General features: G+C 41.1%; 1 protein-coding gene across 1 annotated transcript; it reads right to left on the bottom strand.

Annotated features, from left to right (window-relative positions):
- Positions 1–18102: 18102 nt before the first annotated feature.
- znhit1 (zinc finger, HIT-type containing 1) lies at positions 18103–23247 on the bottom strand. Its single transcript, XM_080052520.1, has 6 exons — positions 23207–23247; positions 21893–21987; positions 20866–20941; positions 20229–20308; positions 19610–19779; positions 18103–18379 (listed from the first exon to the last, which is right to left on the bottom strand). The coding sequence occupies exons 1-6, from the start codon at positions 23229–23231 to the stop codon at positions 18358–18360; spliced, it is 468 nt and encodes a 155-aa protein (XP_079908646.1). The 5' UTR covers positions 23232–23247; the 3' UTR covers positions 18103–18357.
- Between the last annotated feature and the right edge of the window lie 1617 nt (positions 23248–24864).

Here is a 24864-nt window from a genome sequence, read left to right as displayed (position 1 = left end):
CCAACCTGTCCTTCGATCAACACATCAAAGAAATTACTAAAATTGTGTTTTTCCACCTACGAAACATGTCCAAAATACGATCCTGTCTGTCCATGGCTGATGCAGAAATATTAATACATGCCTTTGTATCTTCTAGACTGTATTATTGTAACGCCCTACTCTCTGGATTGCCTAGGTCAACTACTCGAGGCCTTCAAAAGGTCCACAATGCTGCAGCAAGGCTTTTGACTAGAACTAGAACATTTGACCACATCACCCCCATTCTAGCCTCGCTGCACTGGCTCCCCATCCATGTCAGATCAGACTTTAAGGTGCTGCTTTTAACATAAAAGGCATTAAATGGGCTTGCACCGACATATCTGTCAGACCTGGTCACACTGTATGCACCGTCACGGGCATTACGGTCTATGAATAAAGAGCTCCTGTCTGTCCCCAGAGTCAATAAGACTGCCGGCAGAAGGGCCTTCTCCCATCGAGCTCCTTCATTGTCGAACACACTCCCGATACAGATCAGACAATCTGAGTCTATTGAGGTGTTCAAATCGAGACTGAAGACTTATCTCTTTGAGTTAACTTTTAATTAGAAACCCGTTTTGGTTAGTGGGGTGGGGCCGGGGTCGGGTCATGTGGGTGGCGGTGTGCCTGCCGCTGTCCCTTGTGTGCTCGGGGCTGGGGATGGCCGGGGGCGTGGCGTCGTCGGGCGTCTGCTGCGGCGGCGTGCTATTGCTCTCTGGACCGTCAGGTGTGTGGGGGGGGGGGCATCGGGTGCTGCTTGTGTCATTGGTGCACTGATAGGTGGTGGGTGGTGTTTTGAACTGTTTTTAATCGTTTAGACATGAGTTGCTTTGATCATTTGGTTAAAGCAACCTTGCAACTTGCGTTTTAACTGTTTTGAACTGCTTTTAACTGTTTTTAATATTTTATTCACCTTTCCCTGCCTGGCAGTCCGCTCTGAGGCGTCGCTGTGGGCATCTGTGTTTTGCTGCCTGGCTTCGGTGCTACTCTGGCTGGCCCTGGGTCTGGGCATGCCGGTGGCTGCGGCGGATGCATTACGCCGGGGGCAACATTTTGCCTGTTTCCCCGGCTTTGCTTCATTGGCCGGGCACGTCTGGACCAGCGGGTCGGTCGGGCCGCTGTGGCCGCTGTGTTTCGCTTAATGTTCTTTTGTTTACTCATTGGTTTTGTCTGTCCTCTTCCAGCTTTCTCTGGTTGAGGCGAGACGGCGAGGATCTGGTCCCCCCTCAGCATCGGAAGTCCTCATGCATCCACACTATTTTTATTATATATTATGTTATACTGTTTGAATGTGTTCTATTGTATGCAATGTGAAGCCCACTGAGGCAAATGCAAATTTGTGATTCTGGGCTATACAAATAAAATGGATTTGATTTGATTTTTATGTTGGGATAAATTGTGCCATTGATATACATCTCATATACTGTAATGCTTTAAAATAGCAAAACAAATCCATTCGAAAATTACTAATATAAGGTTTATTTAAATTATATATTTTACAAAGATTGAAGGTCAATTTTCTCAAACAAGGCCTAGCAGATCTAGGTGGTTTTAGATCTATTATTAAGATATATGTGTAAATATCTGATTATACAAATATAACCAGTTTGTGCAGCATGCGTGTTTAAGGTGAAACAGAATAATTGTTTTGTCAAATTTTGCTTCCGTATGTAAATTTAAGTCTGTATTTTGTCATTTAACACACTCACTCATTCTCATTCTTATTGCTCAGAGACCGCCGTGGTTTGCAGCTGGGACGCGCCCCGGGAGCAGTTTGGTGTTAAGTGTCTTGCTCAAGGACACAATGGTAGAGAATGTGGGCACCTTAGATGTAAAAGCAACCACCACTAGTTTTACTACTATCATCCTCCTGTCCAGTGCCGGGGATCCAACCAGTGACCTCATGGTTACTTGGAGGAACCAGAGACATCATGGTTACTGGGAGGAGGAATCAGAGACTTCATGGTTACTGGGAGGAGGAACCAGAGACTTCATGGTTACTGGGAGGAACCAGAGACCTCATGGTTACTGGGAAGAGGAACCAAATACCTCATGGTTACTGAGAGACCTCATGGTTACTGGGAGGAGGAACCAGAGACCTCGTGGTTACTGGGAGGACACCTTTCCTCTAGGCCTCCTACCACCAACATCTCTTCATTCATAAATCAAAAGAAAAAACAAATCACCTGAACACATCAAACATTTACAATCAAATCCAGACTGCCATTGGTTTATTAACCTTACTGTATTGTGATGTCACTTGTTTACCATTGAACTATCTCTCAAAATATAAATCTATCAGGTTGTCAGACACGTTACTGTGACAAAGAAAACAATTGGTCAACGTTCCCATCAGTATTATGTTCCTCCTATTTATCCTTCCTCATTTGTATCTCTCAAACACATTTACAGTTATGTTTCCTATTTTGTTCTGATCCACAATAATATAAAGTGATGAATTACTGAAAAATATCAACAAATAAATCTCCTTCACCCCGATCGGACAGAAATAGTTTGTCCAATGTCCAAAATAAATATTAACCTTGTTTAAGGCAAGGAGAGATGTCATGTACCATGGTCTGTAATCCTTGTGCAGGCTAGTATAAGACTAAAATAATACAAAACTAAACAAGATACAATGCTATATACACATAGGTTAAAACATCAAAACCTTTACAAAAAACACTACATTGCATATTTTTCAAATATACCCCATATATACATATATGCGTGTGCAAGAATGTCTTTCTTCAGTCATTACAAAACTCAGTCATTACTTATATTGTTCTGCTGCACAATGATATAAACTGAATTGGTGATCGCATTCAATGCCATGAGGACTGTAACAGTGTTTTAGAAAACAGGTTGATGTATCTGAGGGAAAGAGTTATTTAAAAGTTACATAAACGGTTGTTATCTTCGCGTTTACCAAACATTGAACCGATAAGATGGAAACACTTTCATAGTATTAATTCAGAGTGCTGGGGAAGAGAAGCCTGGATTCCTCACAAAACTTCCAGGTGTGTTTGAATAACACCACTGTCGGGCAAACTACATGGGCTTTGAACTGCGTCCTTTTATGTGTCAAAAAGGATTTATAGTTTATTAATGATGACTGTTTGATATTAAAACTTGTTGATACAGTTTTTTTAGTGCCAGTAGTATCTGTGACTGAGGCTGAGAACGCTCACATTCCAGTTGCAACTGTGTAACCGTTGTATGTGCCTCAGGGTTGGCAACACAGAAAATGACCTTCTAAACAAAGGACCCAGTGTTCTTATCTACACTGTCTCCTCGCATATGACACTCAGGAGGATATATGAGAAGAACACTGGCTCCTTTGTGTAGAAGTTCCAACCTAAGATAAACCAAGGAGGCGGGGAACAGGACGGGAGTATCTCACTGTGGACTTTGTCTCTCTGGCAGACTCACTCACTCAAGACTCGGTCTGTTTGAAGACACATCTGAACACTTCATCTGTTTTCTAAAGATTGTTTTTTTTTACTGCTGGTTGAGACTGTCTGCTCTTTGGTAGATTATATCAAACTGTGTTGCGAGGTTTTGCTGGATCTCAGAGAGAAAGAATGGAGAAGGACAACCAGGACCCGGACCACCGGAGCAACGACGTCCCCAGGAGACAAACAGCAGGCTCGGGCGACGCTCAGGTCAGTGCTCATGACGTCAAACTAAATAGCATAGCGTTCCAGTACTTTCATTGTGTACATATTGTATAATAATGTTCATACTTACTTATATTATACTGTTAGATTTGTATATTTGGTCAAACTTTGTGGCCTTAAGCAAATATGTATTCATTACACTTGTTTCCTTCTTGTGTTTCCATTCTAAGAAGTTTAAAAAAAAATGCTTTAAGATATCAAGCTCCAAAATGCAAAGCTCTCTCTAAGCTCAGGGTCATTTTTACTTTCTTCTTCCCCTGCTCCTCCAACGCTCCTCCAGTGTTTTTTCATTAGCTCACCATTTCCTTCTCATGTGTCTGCTGTTGCACCCTGTGATTACATTCCAGAACACACTGAACTCAACCAACCCCCACACCAACGTTAAACAGAAGATCCAAGAATATTTTCTAATACCTCTTATTTGAAAGATTTGAATGACATTTTCTACACTTACTGTTCCATTCCCCCCTCATGCAGGTTTAATAAAATGTTTTATACAGCAAGGGGGGTTGTTTGTGTGTGTGTGTGTGTGTGTGTGTGTGTGTGTGCGTGCGTGCGTGCGTGCGTGTTTGTGCGTGCGTGTTTGTGTGTGCGTGTGTGTGTGTGTGTGTGTGTGTGTGTGTGTGTGTGTGTGTGTGTGTGGGGGGGTGTCTGAGGAAGGTATTGGTCTTGTTTTTTATAGGCCCGGCCCATTGTTTCTCTCGCGAGATCTGGCAACACGGGTGTGGCAACGTGAGAAGGAATGTAATGAGCTCATGGAAAAACACTGGAGGGACAGAGAGGAAAAAAACGGCCTTGAGTTGAAGGAGCGCTTTAGACTGTTTTAACTTCAGATCTGTGGCTATTAGAGTGTTGTATCTGCCGTTATGACAAATTCTATAGCTATTGTTTAACCATGAAGGAATGATTAATTACATACAGAATTCTCTATGGTTCATGTAGTTGTCAGAAATACAGTATCTGATCTATAACACGGAGCCAATCATCTACAGTCATAGCAACAGGGGGACGGTGTTTAGCGAAGTGACCGCGAGACTTACTTTGAGATCTCCGACTCATTGTGACCGTCTCGTGCTTGTCAGCAGCCACAGAGGAGAGCTGCTGGATCTCAGAGAGCAGCAATGGAGGAGAACAACCAGGACGACGTCCCCACGAGACAAACAGCAGGCTCGAGCGACGCTCAGGTCAGTACCTATTGTTAAAATCAAACTAAAACATGGAATACCACATCATAATTCAATTATTATTGTTATCTCTTTGCTATGTATTCGGCTAGAATGGAATTTATTTGATGTGCTACACCGGAATCAACAAACGAATGTGTGTATTCATCCCATATAAGAATGGCATTAAATACAATAATTTCTGTTCAAGTTTTGCATTCCTGAATACAACTTATGTATGTGTGTATGTGTGCGTGTGTGTGTGTGCACAAAAGCTAAATCAGCTCACGTTGCCCGGAATACGGTGTTATGTTGATGTCACTTATTCATCGCACACACCTTTGAAAACTGCAGACGTGTGTGTCGTCCCCTGCTCTGAACAAAGCAGACAATGTTTACCTTTTGGTTGCTTCCGTCATCAACTGCTGCCCACGACAGACCAGACGTGTTAAGAATTAACACATTAATTCCAGAAATTAATCACCCCGTGTTAACGTGCTCATTTTGACAGCCTTATTTTTTCTCTAACTAATACATAGTTATGCGTTAACTACTACATCAATCAATCAATCAATCAATCAATCAATCAATCAATCAATCAATCAATCAATCAATCAATCAATCAATCAAATTTTATTTATATAGCACTTCTCATACAATCAAATGTAACACAAACTGCTTAATACAACTCCCCCCCCACACCTCCCACCCAGAGATATGCATACATGCAAAAACATTCCCCCTCCCACCCATCCATACCCCAAAATAAGAAATTCATTAAAAACAGGAAGGAAAATGCGCTGAGGAAACGCCATCATCAGGGAGAAAACACTAGAGACTGTAAAACTAAAACAATTCAAAATAAAGAGATAAAATAAATAAGAGCTCTTTATAGCGATTAATAAAAACATTAAAAAAAATTATAGATAGAAAATAAATAAAAATACATAGGATAGAAATGAATTAAATTAGAATTAAAAATAGTAATAATAATAATCAATAAATAAAATAACTAATAAAAGTAGTTATAAAAAGTAAATAAAAGCAGGCTACATATATAAATAAAATAGGCTATAAAAGATATAAAATAATGAAATAAATAATGAAATAACTGAATAAAAAGTTGCTTAATTAAAGAGCCTGACTAAAAAGGTAAGTTTTTAGTTTGCCCTTAAAAATATCAACACTCTCTGCGTCCCTCAGGTTATCAGGCAGGGTGTTCCACAGACGTGGGGCGTAGTAAGAGAAGGATGCCTCACCGTGAGTTTTTGTGTGAACTTTTGGAACAATTAAAAGACCACTGCCAGAAGACCTGAGGGTTCGAGAGGGTTCAAATGATAAAAGCGAATCTGATAAATAACTAGGACTAAGACCATTAAGAGCTTTATAAACCAATAAAAGGATCTTAAAATCAATTCTGAAGGACACGGGTAGCCAATGCAGAGACTTTAAAATGGAAGTAATGTGTGCCCTCTTTCTGGTCCTTTGGTGCATCAAGAGTTGCTCTAAGTTTGCTGTTAAAACTATCTACAATAAAATCACAAGAAGAGGGTAAAACAACTGCAGGAGTGTCATTTAAAAGCTCATTAAAATGTGCAGCCACTTCTGTAGTAAGATAGCGTTTCCTCACAGTTCGTTCTGGTATATCCTGTTTTTTAAAACCATTGACAGTAAAAAAGATACGAAAATTATCTGAGATGCCTACATCAACAACTGAGGAGATCTGTGCAGTCAGACCATGTGTTATTACTATGTCTAATGTGTGGCCTCTGTTGTGTGTAGGCTGTGTGACATGTTGAGTAAAATTCATACAGTTCAGTACATTTAAAAAATCTAAAGCTAAAATGTCTGATTGATTATCTACATGCAAGTTAAAATCACCTACAATAATAATTCTGTCATAGTTAGTGTGGATGATTAACAGTAGTTCAGAAAAATCAGAATTCTTTAGTTTGTAATAATTTGGTACGTTTCAGCTCCAAACAGGATGTTAGTTTTTCCCTATCGCTCAGTACGTTTCCGCTGTGCTCATATATCTGCTGACTGTGACCTTATGACCCACATAGCGCGACTGTGAAACTTGCTAACAAGTTCAGTGCAGTCTCTCTGGATTTAAAATGTATTGGTGCAAATCAGCCCTGCTTCCTTTGATTGAAGGAAGCAGGGCTGGGATCGCCTTTGTGAAACAGTTCCGTGATTGAGGTATTCAAATACATTCCTCAGTTAATATGATTATTAAAAACAATTTCAATTCAATTTTTAGAGCTGTAGACTCAGATTTGGAGAGATGGATTAATATACCAACCTCTATTCAGTCACGATTTTCTATAATTAAAATTAATTTTCTCCCTCGGATGAACTTCTTCAGTTCTATGATTCCTCTGCCACCTCCAGTGGGATATTGGGATAGGTTGAATTCACTGTTAATTAAATTCATTTGGAAAGGCAAACACCCTCAAATTAAATTTTCCACTTTATAAAGGGGAAAATGTGGAGGTGGCCAACATTTCAAAATTAATTTTTGGGGTTTTACCCTTCGTCCGCTGCACTCTTGGTTGTATAGTGATATTTCTGTTTCCTGCTGCCCGATAGAGAAGTTAGGGCGCACTCACACTAGGCAAATTTGCCTGTTCCGTGCTCCAGCATGATTGCCCCCCCCCCCTCCCAACTCCCCTGCTGGCCTGTGCTCACACTACTCATGGCCTAGGCATGATTGCACCTTGCTACGTCACCGTGCGCGTTTAGGATTTGGAGCGTAGTCTACTTGTAGGCTATTCGACTGTTTGTGAATATTTTCATCCGGCCAAATTTGCATCAAATATTCCACTTCCACATTAGAGCAACGAGAATCCTTAAGCTATTGTTTTTATTAAATGTAGCCTTGACGTAATAGGTCGCGGTCTCATATTTGTGGAACACGCTGTTTATTATTAATATAACGGCCCGTCATCAGACCATACGTACCGGATGGTTTTATACACATCGATCGCTCCATCAAGTAATCCAAGTCAGAACTTTTTGTATGGGCAGAGATCGTTTTTTAACTGTCTTTATAAAGTTTCTTGTTAAACCTTAGTGTAGGCTACTGTTTCCTTATCACCGGGCCGCGGAGTCCCGCTGTGTGTTGTTTTGGGTTTGTCTCCACCGCCATGCGTAAAGGCAGTATTATGACAGTTGACGGGAGGAAAAAGAAAAAAATCATCTGACGAACGTGAGTAAACGAAAGCCTTTCTGCTTTGCTTTCTGCGCTCACCTATTTAGCTCTCTCCCTCTTTTATTAGCCCACACCTAAAAGCCTACACACATGTTAATTCTCACACATTTTATGGAGCTACAAGTCCAAGTGGTGGGCAATTCTGGTGCCGACTAGTAAGGCAGCGGACGTTAACGGACTAAGCATCCTTAATAAATTCACTTCAGGAACGCCGCCTGTGCGCTTGCTTGTGCGCGTGTCATCTCATTAGCATCTGTACTTTGGCCACGGCACACCTCTCCCAAGTGTGCCGGGGCCGCGGCCCTAGTGTGAGTGGCCCCTTAGTCTTCCCACATAGACTGCAAGATGTAGTACATTTTAAAATAATATTCCTCTCAAACTCTGTAAGGTTACAGAGTTTGGGCCAATAATATCACATTTAATTTCAGTCTGGCGCCTGGTGAGCAAGCACACATAAAAATTCATCAGCATTTTCCATTATTTCATAACTATGACTTACTGCTGGGAGGTCGGTCTGTCTCATTTCCTTACTGGTCTGTTTAGAGGGATCCATATAATTTCTGATATCACAAAAGAGTTCGGTCTTTGCTCATTTCAGGACATTCAGCAGCAGTTCAATCTACCAATGTCTTCCTTTTTCTTCTATTTGCAGTTGCGCTCTGCTTTAAATGCCTTAAGAATCCCCTGGGGGCAAGAACTACCACTACATTCAATACATTGTATATATTCTTGTATTGGTACGCGAGTTCTGTTCTCGAAATTATATTTCTTGTTGATAAAGGCAACATTCCAACCTATGCCTATTGACAATATATGGAGAAAATACTTCATTCAATCATATCTGTGGTATAGATGGCTTCACTGTAACATCTCACTAACCGTCTCTGTGTCTGTCTGTCACTATAGAAAAGGAAAGGAAGAAATGGAAACAAATGTCACCACTGTCAGCTCTGTGACAAATCCTTCTCAACATCTGGATATTTAAAGGTTCATCAGAGAGTTCACACTGGAGAACTATACAGCTGTGTCCAATGTGGAGCAACATTCACTACATCAGGTAGCTTAACTGCCCACCGACATAGTCACACTGGAGAGAAACCATACAGCTGTGACCAATGTGGGGCAACATTCACTCAGTCAGGTAACTTAACTGCCCACCTACGTATTCACACTGGAGAGAGACCATACAGTTGTGACCAGTGTGGAAAAACGTTCGCCACGTCAAGGAACTTAACTGCCCACCGCCTTATTCACACTGGAGAGAAACCATACAGCTGTGACCAGTGCGGAGCAGCTTTTAGACATTTACATTCTTTAAAATCGCACACTTTAATTCACACGGGAGAGAAACCTTACAGCTGTGACCAATGTGGAAAAAGTTTCAGAGAGTCATATCAGGTAACTGTCCACCGCCTTATTCACACTGGAGAGAAACCATTCTGGTGTGAACAATGTGGAAAAACGTTCACTACGTCAAGTCACTTAACTGTCCACTGTCGTGTTCATACTGGGGAGAGACCATACAGCTGTGAACAATGTGGGAAAACTTTCACTCAGTCAAGTGACTTAACTGTCCATCGTCGCGTTCACACTGGAGAGAAACCGTTTTGGTGTGAAACATGTGGGAAAATGTTTGCTCAAGGGAGTCAACTTAAATCCCACAAATGCATTCATGCTGCATCACTTTGATCATTTCCATGAGCCAAGCTAGCTGCTGTTTCCCCATGTCCACACCCTGATAGCTGTGTGTTTATACATTATGCTGAGTTCTCTTACTTATAGTTTGCTGTTATTCCTGATCGGTGCTTTTCATATGATGACATGAGTTTACTGCATTTATATGATAAAATCACATTTATAATGTCTTTATATTCTACATTGTTATAATCAGTCCATATTTACGTTTCGTATAAATTGTAGAAGTTAGTGTATCTGTGTATCTGCATGTCACTTATATTGTTTAGAGGGAATTAACAATATGTAGAAACAGTGAAATCCTGTTTGTTGTTTTTTTAATGTTTTCAAGGCATTTTTCATACTTTGTTTATTGATAGAGAGGGGAATGACATGCAGAGAACGACCGTATATACCGAACGGCTGTATAATAACCTGTGTCTGCTATGACGAGGACTGAGCCTCATTGGGGGGAAGCTCTGACCACTACACCATAAGCTCTTATTGATGGTGTAGTCCTGTTTGACTTGTGTGTGTATTATACTTTAGCTGAGCAGACTGCATGCTAGTTGATGGATGTATATTTCCTATGTGCAGACCAAACAAACAGACCAAACAAACAGACCAAAGTGTAAACTGATATTTACTGTTCTGATGAATGAGTTTTATTTGTGTTTTATTTCTTCATCACTAATTATTTCCATGTGTTTCAAACAAAGTCAATAAAGAATAAAATGTCACTGTTGATGTTAATTGCATGTATTTGCTTCACAGACTGTAAATACTTCAGTTTGACTGTAAATCAATCAATGAATCAATAAAAGCTTCTTAGTGAGTGTCCATGTTGTTTTAGCTCATTGTGTTTCTCTTGTCAGTATGATGTCACTTCCTGTGATCAGTCTTTTAACCTCTTGCTACTAACAACAGATCTACTGTTTGTCCAATAAAGGTTATTCAGGATAACTCTAGATTTATTTAATTTTATGACCGCCTGGGAAATAATTTGGTGAAATAAGGAAACACATTTAAAGACTGAGTTAAGTCGAAACATTTGCTCATAGTACAGTAATACTTTGGTAACATGCCAACAATAAACTGGTTATATCAGTTCAACATTTGGAGTTACTAATGATCTTTGGCTATTAATGTAATAATAACTTGACAATAATGAGGTTATATACAGTAAGTTGATATTTTCACCATATTATAGGATACTTTCAGTGCAAATTAGATAAAACTTAATGGAAAACCAAATAGTTTTTTGCCATACTATGCTAACATCCTTCCAGGTCTTTTGTTCTATACAAACCCTTTGGTTTAAATGATACTGTAAGAATGATATGTTAAGTGCCACAAACCCTGGACTACTGCTGACTGAAGGCTCTTCATTAGGACAAACAGATGGCCTTTAGGTGTAGAAATTCAGCTACACAAAGCCTGACTCCCAGCCCATGGGGGTCCTAAAGTGGGTCAACGACCTGACTTCTTCAATAGATTTGATCAGTCTTCCACCCTTCCCCCTGTCCAGTCCCCATTGTCTTCACTCTCTGGATACGGCCCTGTCCTCATTTTTTATGCGCGTAACCTTGCGGCACTGTTCCTTTTTTTGCCATAACAACGTATATTTTCCCAATGTGGGACAAACAAAGAAAAATCTGATCTTTAAACAAGGAGCCATTCAGCTACAGTCATAGCAACAGGGGGGCGGGGCTTAGCGAAGTGACCGCAAGACTTAAATTGAGATCTCGCAGCTCATTGTGACCGTCTCATGCTTAAAGGCCACGACACACCAGTCCGACTACCCGAAAATGGAGACTGCCGATTCAGGGAGCTCCAGTCTTCCCGTCGCGGCCGAAAAAGTGCAAAGAACACACCAAACCGACTGCTGACTTTCCGTACGCTCTGCGCTTGCGCGGGACGTAATGTCTCCATAACAGCAGGCGGCGCTAATCTGTATTGTGGCCCGAAAAAATACGGAAGCCGGAAATGATGGGACGGCTCTCTAGACCATAAACATAGATAGAAATACATATTTATATTTATGGACCATAAAGAGCGAGTGTCGAGCATGGTGTCGAGCAGTCAACAAGGGTTGATGCATGCGAGTACTCGCTGAACGAAACAAACAAACACATTAAAACGATGGCTAACTGTTGTTAGCTGTTTGTGCTACCCGCCTCACTTCCGGGCTTCACTGATTCGCTAGCCCTCCACAAATCAAATTGCTCCAACTGAAAGACTGCACGCAAAAGAAGCCCGACGACATCTACGACGACCGATTTCACGGCACACACCAAACAGATTCGTGTCCCCGCCCCCTACCGACTCTACGACGGCGATTATCGGGCCGGTGTGTCCTGGCCTTAAGAGCAGCAGCAGCAGAGGAGAGCTGCTGGATCTCAGAGAGCAGCAATGGAGGAGGACAACCAAGACGGCGTCCCCACAAGACAAACCGCAGGCTCGAGCCACACTCAGGTCAGTGCTCATGACGTCGCACTACAGACACAAAGGGACACTGGGTCATTTCGAGACTACATGTTGACCTTTTTATAGCTTTTTATAGTGGTTAGGCGTTAGCTGTAGCATCCAGAAAAACTTTGTTCTTTGTCCTTATATGGATTGGACTCACTCATGGGCGCGGGGAAACAGTTTCGCTGGGGGGTTGCTGTGCTGCGTTATGGCCTTTAGCAACTTCTATTGTTTGTGTCTCATTTTAGCAACATAGCAGCCTCTTTACTCAGTTACATTTAATGGTATATAGTGCTCATATATCAGCTCAAATAAGTAGAATCAGAATGACGGAATCACATTTATATGTGTCTTTATTTTCTGCATTGTTATAATCAGTCCATAATCATGTTTGGTATAAATTGTAGAAGTTAGTGTAACTGTGTATCTGCATGTCACTTATATTGTTTAGAGGGACTTAGAAACAGTGAAATCCTGTTTGTTTGTTTTTTTAGATAATTTTTTGTCATTCTTCATGCTTTTTTTATTGACACTTCAGAAATAGAGACTAAATATGTTATCGAGAGGGAAATGACATGCAGAGAACGAGGGCTGGATTCTATCCTGTGTCTGCTGTGACGAGGACTGAGCCTCATTGGGGGGAAGCTCTGACCACTACATACAAAGAGAAGAGTGTGTGAGCCTTTAGTTTGGAAAGAGGTGAAGTGTGTAGGGCGGTCGTCCACTGGGTTACAGGGTCGGTGGTTCGATCCCCCGTCTCCCCGCCACATGTCCAAGTGTCCCCGTTCAAAGAGACATTGAACCCGTAATTGCTCCTGATGGTTCAGAGAGCGCCTTGCATGGTAACTACCATACTGCCATTGGTGTATGAGAGTGTGTGTGAATGGGTGAATATGGTATGAAATGTAAAGCGCTTTGTGGCTGAGAAAATTGTCTAAAAAGCGCGAATTAAATCAACTCCAATTACCCATTTTGTTTGGAAAGATTTATTACAGATGTGATGAACCTCCATGAAAAAAAAAATCATCGCTCCTCATTTTCCTCTCCCTCCTCCACCCCTACCGGAGAAGACAGTGGTTAGTCCGTTCTGTGCGGGGACATGTCTCAGGGGACGTTTGGTGGATTCTCTGAGCTCTGACAGGAGCTCGGGGCTAGACAGAGACAGACGAGCTGCACACAAAACAAAAACAGACACCTTGCAGTTTAAACCAATTACGAATCAGCCTCGAAAAAAAAAGAATACTTATCCGACAATAAAAGAACAATTTTGGCAACAATCTGTCAATGGAATAAGAACTGACGCCGTGGTAAAAGTTAGATCATGAATTTCAGAATGTAGTCATGAAAACACAGACTGAAGCGATCAAGTGTGACGCGAGACATTTGCAGGTGCATGGGTTTAGATAGGAAGGGAGAATCTTGACAAAATGTGGCTGTTGGGAACAACATAGCGTTACCGTAAAATGATTTATTTATTTATTACACCTGCTAATATCACAAATAAACCAAGAAAAAACTAACTTTTAATGAGGAATTATTAGGAATAAACGTCAGGATTAGCAGCAGGCAGGAAGTATTAAGTGTGGTGTGTACTGACTCACCCTGTCTGCTGCTGGAGCAGGGGGAGGAGGGGCTACGAGGGGAGGGCGAGGGGGAGGAGACCACACTGGAGTCACCCGCGTCACTGGGAGACGGAAACTTCTTCTGAAACTCTGGAGACAAAAAAGAGAGACACGAGGACACATGGGAGGATTAATATACCGAAGGATGTGTTTTGTGTATTCATGTATTTTTTTGTTGTTGTCATTTTGCTGGTGTGTTGGCCTCTTCTTAGCTTGGCCAAACCTGCCCTTTGTTCCAAATCTCATACTCTTTATTTTTTCTATTCTACATACTACATCTGACCAAAAAAGGATCTGGTTAGGACGCAGTAGGCATACACCTGGGGATATACTTTTACATATTTATTTAATCGTAACATTGCACCTTGATCTTGCCTCATGCTTTTATATCCGTCGCATCCCTGTTTGTTTTCATATGATGTGATATCACTTCCGGTGCGCACTGGAATGTGTATCAGAATCGTCCAAAATAACATGCCGTTTTCAACACTAAAAATCTCGGCCACAAGAATCAGGACATGGAGGCTAGATTGACAACTACATGAACCAATCAGGGGCTGCCTTCCACCAAGAGACAGAAAGTGGGGAGGGTCTGACTGGAGGCCAGATTGATGACTACATGAACCAATCAGGGGGATGCTTTCCATTAACAGACGGGGGCCGGGCTCCTCTTCCATGTAGAAAGAGGAAACAGATCTCACCTTGAAAGAACTCTTCTTGCAGTTCTTGATTTCTCAGAGACAAAGGAGGAAGAGGGGACGATTGAGGGGACAGCAGCTGAGTGTCTGGCGCTGCCATCTCTGAGGTAGAAGGGATTGATGATGATGATGATGATGATGGTGGTGGTGATGAAGACGTCATGATGTTATCCTGCAGTGAGAGATGTTCACCTGTTAGCTCAAACAGTCAGAGAAATTCCAACATCCTGACATTTTGATGTGACACTTGAACGCATCACTCAGTGCGTTTCCATGGCACAACTAGATTGGATTATCACATGTATATCGAACAAGACACTCGAACGGACCGTATCACTTGTCTGAGTATACATGGCCTTTCAGAAATCGGATAAATGTCCGATGCATAGCTGTCTCCACTATGCTAGGTGGCGCTGTAGCCCTTTCAACCATGCTTTCAACAAGTGGTTTTAGAGCCACGTCCGGTTCTCTTCCGTCAATAACCCATCACGCGCAGACACACAAGCACAGAACGAGAAGTCCGATATGCGATGTCCGATCCCTGATACATGCAGAGAGAAAGCCGACAATGAACGAATTATCTAGGTGTTCTTATCCGACTTCTCTTGTCCCTTATTGTGCCGATTTGTGTCCGAAGTAGATCGGATAAAGGTGTTTACATGCAGTTTAAAAGTCCTGTTGAGGTCTTATTCGTTTAGTTATCCGATTATGAGTCTGCATGTAAACACACTGATTGTAACCTTTGTGCAAAGTCAAAGTAACAGCACAATGGAAGCGTAAAGATATAGATATACACTCACCGGCCACTTCATTAGGTACACCTGTTCAATGGCTTATAAAAACAAAAAGCTAATCAGCCAATCACATGGCAGCAATTCAATGCATTTAGGCATTTAGACGTGGTCAAGACAATGTACTGAAGTCAAACCCAGCATCAGAATGGGGAAGAAAGGGGGTTAAAGTGACTTTGAACATGGCATGGTTGATGGTGCGTGGCAGGATGGATCCATACTTTCATGTTGTTTACGCCAAATTCTGAACCTGCCATCTGAATGTCGCAACTTAAATCGAGACTCATCAGACCAGGCATGATTTTTCAATCTTCTATTGTCCAATATTGGTGATCCTGTGAGAATTGTAGCCTCATTTTCATGTTTTTAGCTGACAGGAGTGGCACCCGATGGGGTCTTCTGTTGCTGTAGCCCATCTGATTCAAGGTTGGTCGTGTTTTGCGTTCAGAGATGGCATTCTGCATACCCTGGCTGTAACAAGTGGTTATTTGAGTTACTGTTGCCTTTCTTTCATCTCAAACCAGTATGCCCATCCTCCACTGACCTCGGACTTCAACAAGGCATTTTACGTCCACACAAATGCCGCTCACTGGATATTTTTTCTTTTTCGGACCATTCTCTGTAAACCCTAGAGATGGTTTGGAGTGAAAATCCCAGTAGATCAGCAGTTTCTGAAATACTCATACCAGCCCTCCTGGCACCCTCAACATTGCCATGTTCAAAGTCACTTAAAACCCCTTACTCCCCCACTCCGTTGCTCAGTTTTAACTTCAATAAATTGTCCAGTCCAGGTCTACATCCCTAAATGCATTGAGTTGCTGACATGTGATTGGATGATTAGTTATATGTGTTAACAAGAAAATGAACCGCTGTACCTAATAAAGTGGCCGGTGAGTGTATATTTGCACCTGTATCAATTGTAGGAAATCAGATTGTTATTAAAGCGATATAGGGATTAACGTATGTCGCGCCCCATGGGGAATTGTGAGTAATGACAACAACACTGTCACGGTGCATCTGCAAGAGGTAAAGCCTTTAGTGATGACGCTGCCATACTGAGAAACACAGAGAGAGTTTTGTGGAGCTGATAGGCAACTTTTCTTTGGCAATGGCTTGAACGTAACAACATTTATACGAAAAAGTTACGCACTATAGCTTTAAAAGGGTTAGGGTCTGAATAACACATTCTGTACCCCTAGGAATCTTTTATTTCAATATATTGATACTAAGTGTTAGAAACACTCCATTCTCCCAGTATTATTGGAATTAAAACAGTTAAAGTCCAGTGAACAGGCTGTAATGGAAGAAAACTGTCTAAACTTGCCAGAGGTTAAGGAAAAATGTTGAGGTTACCAAAAATGTCAAAAATAATTCAAAGTAAATGTCTCGTTCGTTGTCCAAAAGGCTTTTTTTCAGGCAAGTAAGAATGGCTTCACAACTCGCAGCCTTGAAAGAACACCTGTGCTCTGCCAAACAGTTGGTCCAGGTGTCCCAACTTTAGCTGATGCCTTCCAAATCCTCTGTCTGTATAAAAGCAAGATTGGACCAGACTGTGTTACAGTAGCTACTACACCCTCTGAAGTGTCATTTGGACACTCATTTCATTTGACCCGCAGGAAGTATAAGATTGATGCTATTGTTAGACAGACAGACAGACAGACAGACAGATTTAATTCCAGAGCAAAATTGAGGCATTCATCTCTGTAAATTATGATACACACTGGAACAAGGTAGGCGTTATAAAGCTTCAGACCGGTAGTGTAGCTACGTGACATTAAATGACGAGATAGCAGGAGAGAAATACACAAATAACTGTGTGTCCCTGAAAAGCACCTGTAGAAGCATGGAGGTCCCAGACTGGACCTCTCTCCACCTGACAGGAAAATTAGATTCTCAGATTTACTCACTGAAGCTGCGATCCTTCAATTCTCCTCCAGCGTCGACACTGTGACAGAAAACTACAGGACATCCTACTGCAGGGACAAAGTTCACCTTACGAGACACAGAGAGAGAGAGAGAGAGAGAGAGAGAGAGAGAGAGAGAGAGAGAGAGAGAGAGAGAGAGAGAGAGAGAGAGAGAGAGAGAGACTCAAAAGTCCACATTAATTATTGACTAGTTTTTAATCATACAGTTGCCATGGATACCAGGACAGAAAAGAGTCAGCTGGACTTTTAACCCACACACAGAGATACACTGTACAGTGCCATATATTGGAAGGCATCTTAACCTTTTAAAATGGTCCCTTTTACAGTCTTACAGCCAACAATTAAAATACATAAGATACAGAAATGTCAAGCTTTATTTGAACTTTTGCCCTTATTTTATTAAGAATTTAAAAAAATAGTCCATCCACAGATCTGTAAAACTGACAACAATCGGACATTTCAATAAATATATTTGATCATGCTATTTCCTGCATTTAGAAAAAATAATAATAATTTCAACACAGCAGATGTGTCTTTTGGCATATACCCTCTCAAGTAACCACACTCCAGGGGGGGTCAGAGCACAGGGTCAGCCATAGTACAGCGCCCCTGGAGCAGTTTTAGGGTTAAGTGTCTTGCTCAAGGACACAATTGTAGAGATGGTGGGCACCGTAGATGTAACAGCAGCCACCACTAGTTTTACAACTGACACCCTCCTATCCGGTGCAAGGGATCCAACCAGAGAAGTTACTGGTCGGCCCCCTTTACTCTAGGCCATCCTAACACCCCCTAAACTGATATGTGAACGAGCCAAAACAAAGAAAGTTCAATACCAGAGCTGTTTTTTTTATAAGTTTTTATAAAACATTAACACATTATGTTACATCATTTATATACAATGCATCTGGTAAACATCAGTGCTGCTTCTCTTCTTGGTGTGGACAAAATAAACAGAACACCACATTGTTACAAAGGCCCTTTAAACAAATCAGGTTCCAGAGGAAGGATTTTTATGTCATGGCCTTTTGTACATCTGCTCACATAGGTGGCAGGAAAACTGTCTGTCCCATCCCATAATCATCATCTCCACGGCGATGAAGTGACATTTAGAGCGTCCACTTCAAACACCTGCAGAGACACAGAGGACAAAGAGACAGGAGGATTCAGAACATTACTGCAGTAAAAAGCATGTGAGTATTTTCAAAATAAAAGTCATCGTGTTGCAGGATTTTAGTTTGTAGTGACAGAGGTTTCTATTATGTTGTCCACCATATACAGCCGCGGAAAAAAAATTAAGAGACCAGTCTGGATTTTTCTTCAATCTTCATCCCTACATTACCTATTGAATATGCTCTAAATGACAATAGTTGTATTGTGAATTTGGTAGAAATGTTTTCAGTAGTGTACAAAAATAAAACCAAAATGTTCATTCTGCTCAAACATATGCCTATAAATAGTACAACAAGAGACACTGAACATTTGGAGTGGTCTCTTAATTTTTTCCACGGCTGTAGGGCGTAAGAATAAGAATATATGATTTTACAGTTGTACCTGACAAAGGGGCCACAGAGTGTATGCATTTATGGAAGGTTATAGATATGTGGTGAGATATGTACGTTACAAGGAGGACTAAGTTCAACGTTTTACAACGTTAAAGTGTCCAATAAAAGAGGCCAAAGTTTACCCTCCGTTTCAAACTCTACAGAGAAGAGACATCACAGTAAGAGAGAGTGTGTCTGTGACATACTATGTATGTGTGTGTGAGTGAGTGAGTGAGTGAGTGAGTGAGTGAGTGAGTGAGTGAGTGAGTGAGTGAGTGAGTGAGTGAGTGAGTGAGTGAGTGAGTGTGTATGTGAGTGAGTGAGTGAGTGAGTGAGTGAGTGAGTGAGTGAGTGAGTGTGTATGTGAGTGTGTGTGTGAGTGAGTGAGTGAGTGAGTGAGTGAGTGAGTGAGTGAGTGAGTAAAGGCTGTTACATACTCCGCAAGAAGAAAGAACAAAGTTCTCGGTGACAGAGCTGCGAGAAGTTCTTTCTGGTCTGACATTACATACTTCACGAGAACTCAACTGCCGAACTCCTCACTGCGGCGCATTGTTACCAGGGTAATTGACTCAGTAGCGCCAGCTGATTTCACTTCGCTTTCCTCATTGACTTCAGACTGACCAATCACACAATAGTTCTCGGACAAGCTGCGAGAAGAAAGTTCGGCCCGGGTGATGTGTCGAGAACAAGCTGCGAGAACAGCTAAACAAGAGCTGAGAGAAGAAAATGACGTCATTTTCTTCTCGCAGCTCTGTCACCGAGAACTTTGTTCTTTCTTCTCGCGGAGTATGTAACAGCCTTGAGTGTGTGTGTGTACCTGGTCTCCCTGTGTGTGCACAGACACTTGCTGCTGCAGTAGCGCCCTCCACAGGTGCTGCAGGTGTAGTGTGAGGGGAAGCCGCAGACGCAGCAGAAGTGTCGGGGAGGCAGAGAGGACGAGCCGGCCGACGCAGACAGGTAGTTTGGCTCCGCCTTCTCAGACAGGTTCTACCCAATCAGAGAGCACAGAGGGAGTCAGCTCTCAGCCAATGAGACGGGCGAAGAAAAGAGTCAAGCTGTACGTGTGTGTGTGTGTATGTGTTCATTTGTACAACTGTTTTTGTGAGGACATTTTTGGAAAGTGAGGACATTTTGTCCGGTTCCCACTTTGGGACAGGCCTTTAAGGGAGCTGTTAACACAAGGTTTTAAGGTTCATGTATGAATTAGGTTTAGGTTTTATTTTAGGGTGAGGTATTTAGTTCTGATGGTTAGGGTAAGGGGCTAAGGGCTAGGGAAGGCATTATATCAATGAAGGTCTTCACAGGTATAGCCTTACAAGCCACATGTGCGTCTGTCTGTCTGTCTGTCTGTCTGTCTGTCTGTCTGTCTGTCTGTCTGTCTGTCTGTCTGTCTGTCTGTCTGTCTGTCTGTGTGTGTGTGTGTGTGTGTGTCCCACCTCCTCCTCCAGCAGTGTGGTGAAGTTTTTCCTGAAGCGTTGTTTGAAGTGATCGCCCCTCGTCTTCCTCTTCTTCTTCTCTGGACGCACAGCGGACAAACAACAGAAGAAGAAATGAAATAAATATTGAAGCTGTTCTACTCATCTGTCATCTGTCACCTAAACTGAGGCTGCGTTCCAATCCCCATACTATCTACGAGTTAGTACGGTAGAAAAAAGATTTAGGATGTCCTGATTTTTGTGGCCAGATTTTGTATGGTTAGAAAGAGACAGATGTCTACTACATGCGGCAGGGATTTTTAGTGTTGAAAACTGCATCCTATTTGGGTGATTCTGACCCACAATCCAGTGCGCACCTGAAGTGACATCACATCGACGGAGCCTCTGTATGAAAACAAACGGAGATGCGACAGATATAAAAGCAAGAGGCAAGATCATGGCGCAATGTTATGATGAAATAAAAAAGTAAAAGGTATGTCTCGATTGTATGCCTGGTGCATCCTAACTAGATAATTCTTTTATGGTCAGATGTAGTATGTAGAATAGAAAAAAAGAAAAAAAGAGAGAGTATGCGATTTGGAATGCAGGTGTGATGAACTAATGGGACATGTTTTAGATGGTAATGTAGGACTCTAACCTGGTTCCTCTGTCTCGCTGAAGGCAGGCAGGCGGGCAGTAGGACCTGGGGGAGGGAGGGAGGACAGAGGGTCGTCCTGGAAACAAAGCAACAAAAACAACAACAATGAGTGTGATGACAAACCTGTTGTGTATGGGGGCACAGATTGCAAGTTTTTCGACTTCCTGATTTTGTTGATTTTGTAAAGGGTCTAAACCAGCGATACAGGGATGTGTGAATTACAATTAAAACAGACTATAATTCTTGGAACTTTTTTATTTTATTGAAAACAAAACGATAAAACCTATAAATTAATCTTTTTTGTATAAATTTGTTATGGAGTACTATTTCGTTCATGGGCACAGAGACCCGCCTCTTTATAGGGCTCTGTTTCCTGATTGGATAAAAAGGAGTGTGATACTCGAATATTTAACTGGCAGTTACTGCAAAGCTGAATGACTTGGAGACCTGCGTTATGTTTAACATAAACTGTTTAATTGATCGCTGAATATAGAGATTCAACACGTGTATTAACAAAAATATATCACTTACTTTTCCTTTAAGTATAAGTATATGTATTTGACACATTAAAGGAATACTTCCTCCATACGGAACCGGCGTTCTATCATTATAAAATCACTATTATATCATAATATAATGAATGAGATTTTTCTTCCCTCAGTCTTCCCTTGGCCCAGTTGTCCTATTAATCCTCACCCTACATTTTACCATGCGTGATGTCACACATGGGAAAATGTTAGGGTTAGACGGTGAGACCATAACACACTCTTTTTGCCTTTTCTCAGGCTAGGATGAACCGATTTCTAAAATGTTTGCACATTTCTACAGAATAGGATCTCAGAGTTCACTACACCTTCATATTTCCACTGGTGAAGTAGTTCTTAACTCTTAACCCTACATTTACACACACACACACACACACACACACACACACACACACACACACACACACACACACACACACACACACACACACACACACACACACACACACACACACACACAGGTCTTTGAAGGTTCTTCTCACCTGGAAGTTATCTTTCTCCAGAGCCTCAAGCTGTCGACTCAGTCTCCTCTGACGAGTCGCTTCATCAAGAACTCTACGCTGACCCTCCACCCGGGCTGAGAGACAGACAGACAGACAGACAGACAGACAGACAGACAGACAGACAGACAGACAGACAGACAGACAGACAGACAGACAGACAGACAGACAGACAGACACACACACACACAGACAGACAGACAGACAGACAGACAGACAGACAGACAGACAGGCAGACAGACAGACAGGCAGACAGACAGACAGACACACAGGCAGTCAGACATAAAAGCTGGTCACATAGCTCCCAAAAATATATATTTTTTCCATCACAAAGCACATTCCACAGTGTGTTGGTGTATTCCTCATGTAAAATCCTTCTGTACATATTAATTACATACCTTAATGAATATTAATACATATTAATTACATTGTATTTTTAAATTGTAATTCGTTTATATTATTGTTGTGTGTTGCTCAATTGCTTTGGAAATGTTAACTCTTGTTTTCAGTGCCATTAAAGCCCCTTAAGATTGAATTGACAGACAGGCAGAGTGACGTCAGAAATGCCTCGGAATCGAACCAAACTCCTTTATAAAAACTCCTGAATTTTAACTTTTCTATAAAGTGTTTGACTGTGTTTAATAAAATGTAAAATATTATTGTTTTACTTTTGTTTGGCTAAACTGAAGATTGATTGCGCATAACGTTTGACCACTGAACATTTAACATGCTCCTAGAAACTTTTAGTTTTTGTTCATTCTAGCGCAGTCTTTTGGACAAAAGTGGCAGTGTTTTTACTAAGCCAGACACAGTTCCAGGGTGAGGGACCCATGATAAAGGCATTAAGAAAAACTACATAAAAATAACATTATTTGCACTGGTCGCGTTTGCTGTTACATGTAATGTATGATCATCATAGGGAAAAGGAGACAGTTTACGAGATATTTAAGTTCTTCGTAGCACTTTTAATCCTAGCAAATATCCACAACCCCTCCAGTGACCCCGCTTATTAAAGTCACACCGGTGTTGTGTTTGCAAAAATCGTGTATACTATACGCAGATTCGATCGTATTCCTATGAAAATTACAATGAAAACAACATGCATATGTAGCCTAGAATCGTAGCTAATGCTAATGGCAGCCGCTAAAACGCATGTAAAAGGAGAAAGGCTAACAACGGAGACCCGGTTAACACGTATTCACACTTTGTTAACTTAAATATATCAATATGTTAAGGTTTATAGCATCAAAGGAGCGATTTAATGTATTATTTGGTTAAAATGAAGGAAAATCTCACCGGACACTTTCTTTTCCAGCACCATTTTGTCTCAATCCGCTCTACGGCAGCCGCGAAGGAACCTATCAATTTACACGAACGAAACACGCATGTCTAAATGCCTACGGAAGGCAGTGGCTGACAAAATAAGACCGGTAATACCTAAATAAAAATTAAACGGCTCAATGTATGATTAATATTAAATTAAATGCACATAAATAAAAATACAAAACACATTAATATTTAAAATAAAACATAAATGTAGGCATAGTGTATTAACATTTGAATTGAGATTTTTTAAACATACTTTAACACTTTCCATTTCCACTTTACTTGGTAGGCTACTCTATTCGTTTTTAAATGTATTAAAAATATATATTATTTGTTTCTGTTATTTTGTAGGCTAAATACATCTGGTATTAAGAATTTAACTGTATACTCAAAGAAAAATACAAAAAGGATTACATTCATGTCCGTTTTTTCGTTCATTAATGGCTACATTTATTTTCAATATAATTTATGGGCCATTAAATATCAATATTTTAGACCATGTATTTATTATTTATTTATTAACTACCTCTCCTTTACTTGTACTTATTAAATCTTATGTTAAGTACGTTTTTGGCAGGTTTTCATTCATTATCAGTGATGATAAATTGTTATACATTGTTATACATTGTGAACATGAGTTGTTCCTAAAAGCAGGGACTCAGCAAATGAAGCATAAATACTTTCCAACATTAACTCCACCATCCCAAATATTTTAACAGTTGTCGGTCCATGACTAAATTTAAACTGAGCAGCTTTTGCACAGTGAGCTATTTGGCCACATAACACATTTTAAGCCATGATCTAAGTAGGAAGGACGCACATTAAGAAGTAATGCTATTTACATGCAGGATGTCAATAAATCATGTCGGATCTGTGTGTGTGTGTGTGTTAGGCGGGTCATCTACACGTCGGCAGAGGCACAGGGACAATAAGCCTAATTGATTTATAAAAATTGACCAACGGGTGACCAGACTTATATTAGGGGCGCCTGGAATTAGAATAGAATATAATTGAAAAAATTAAAGACCTACTTCACTAGTGGAAATATGAAGGTGTATTGAACTCTGAGATCCTATGTAGTATAAATGTGCAAACATTTTAGAAATCGGTTCATCCTAGCCTGAGAAAAGGTAGAAAGAGTGTTTTATGTTCTCACTATCTAACCCTACAGTTTGCCCAGTTGTGATTTTAAATTGCAGTTTTCCATTAAAGGTACAACGAGTAAGTCGGCACGTTGGCGACACCTTTGAACAAAAGCGGTAGTATTTTTACGACGCCAGCTGTCGTGAAGCTCGTGCAGGGGGTGCAAGATTCAAATAATCAGGAAGCAATATAGTGCGTGCCGTGTCCGTGTGTTGAAAGTGTGAGGGCACCGGACTCTTTTCGGCTCGGTGAGAGTGGTTGACACAGCATCAACTACACCTGATTGCAATGAGTTGATCCATTGTCACCTCTCACGGAGCTGAACGAGTATGTGTCCCCACACAAAGCGAATGAACGAGAGACGGCAGTTAGTTATGGATCACGATGAGGTAATGTGTTTATGTTGTTGTAAATAATGACTATTTCAGATGAATAATGGTCATCTGATGATGCTGGTGAGGCAAAGTAAACTTTGTTTTAGTAGG

Source organism: Ammodytes marinus (assembly GCF_949987685.1).
Source record: "Ammodytes marinus genome assembly, chromosome: 23".
NCBI lineage: Eukaryota > Metazoa > Chordata > Actinopteri > Uranoscopiformes > Ammodytidae > Ammodytes > Ammodytes marinus.
The sequence above is the reverse complement of the archived record's forward strand: the minus strand, read 5'-3'. Positions and strand labels throughout refer to the sequence as shown.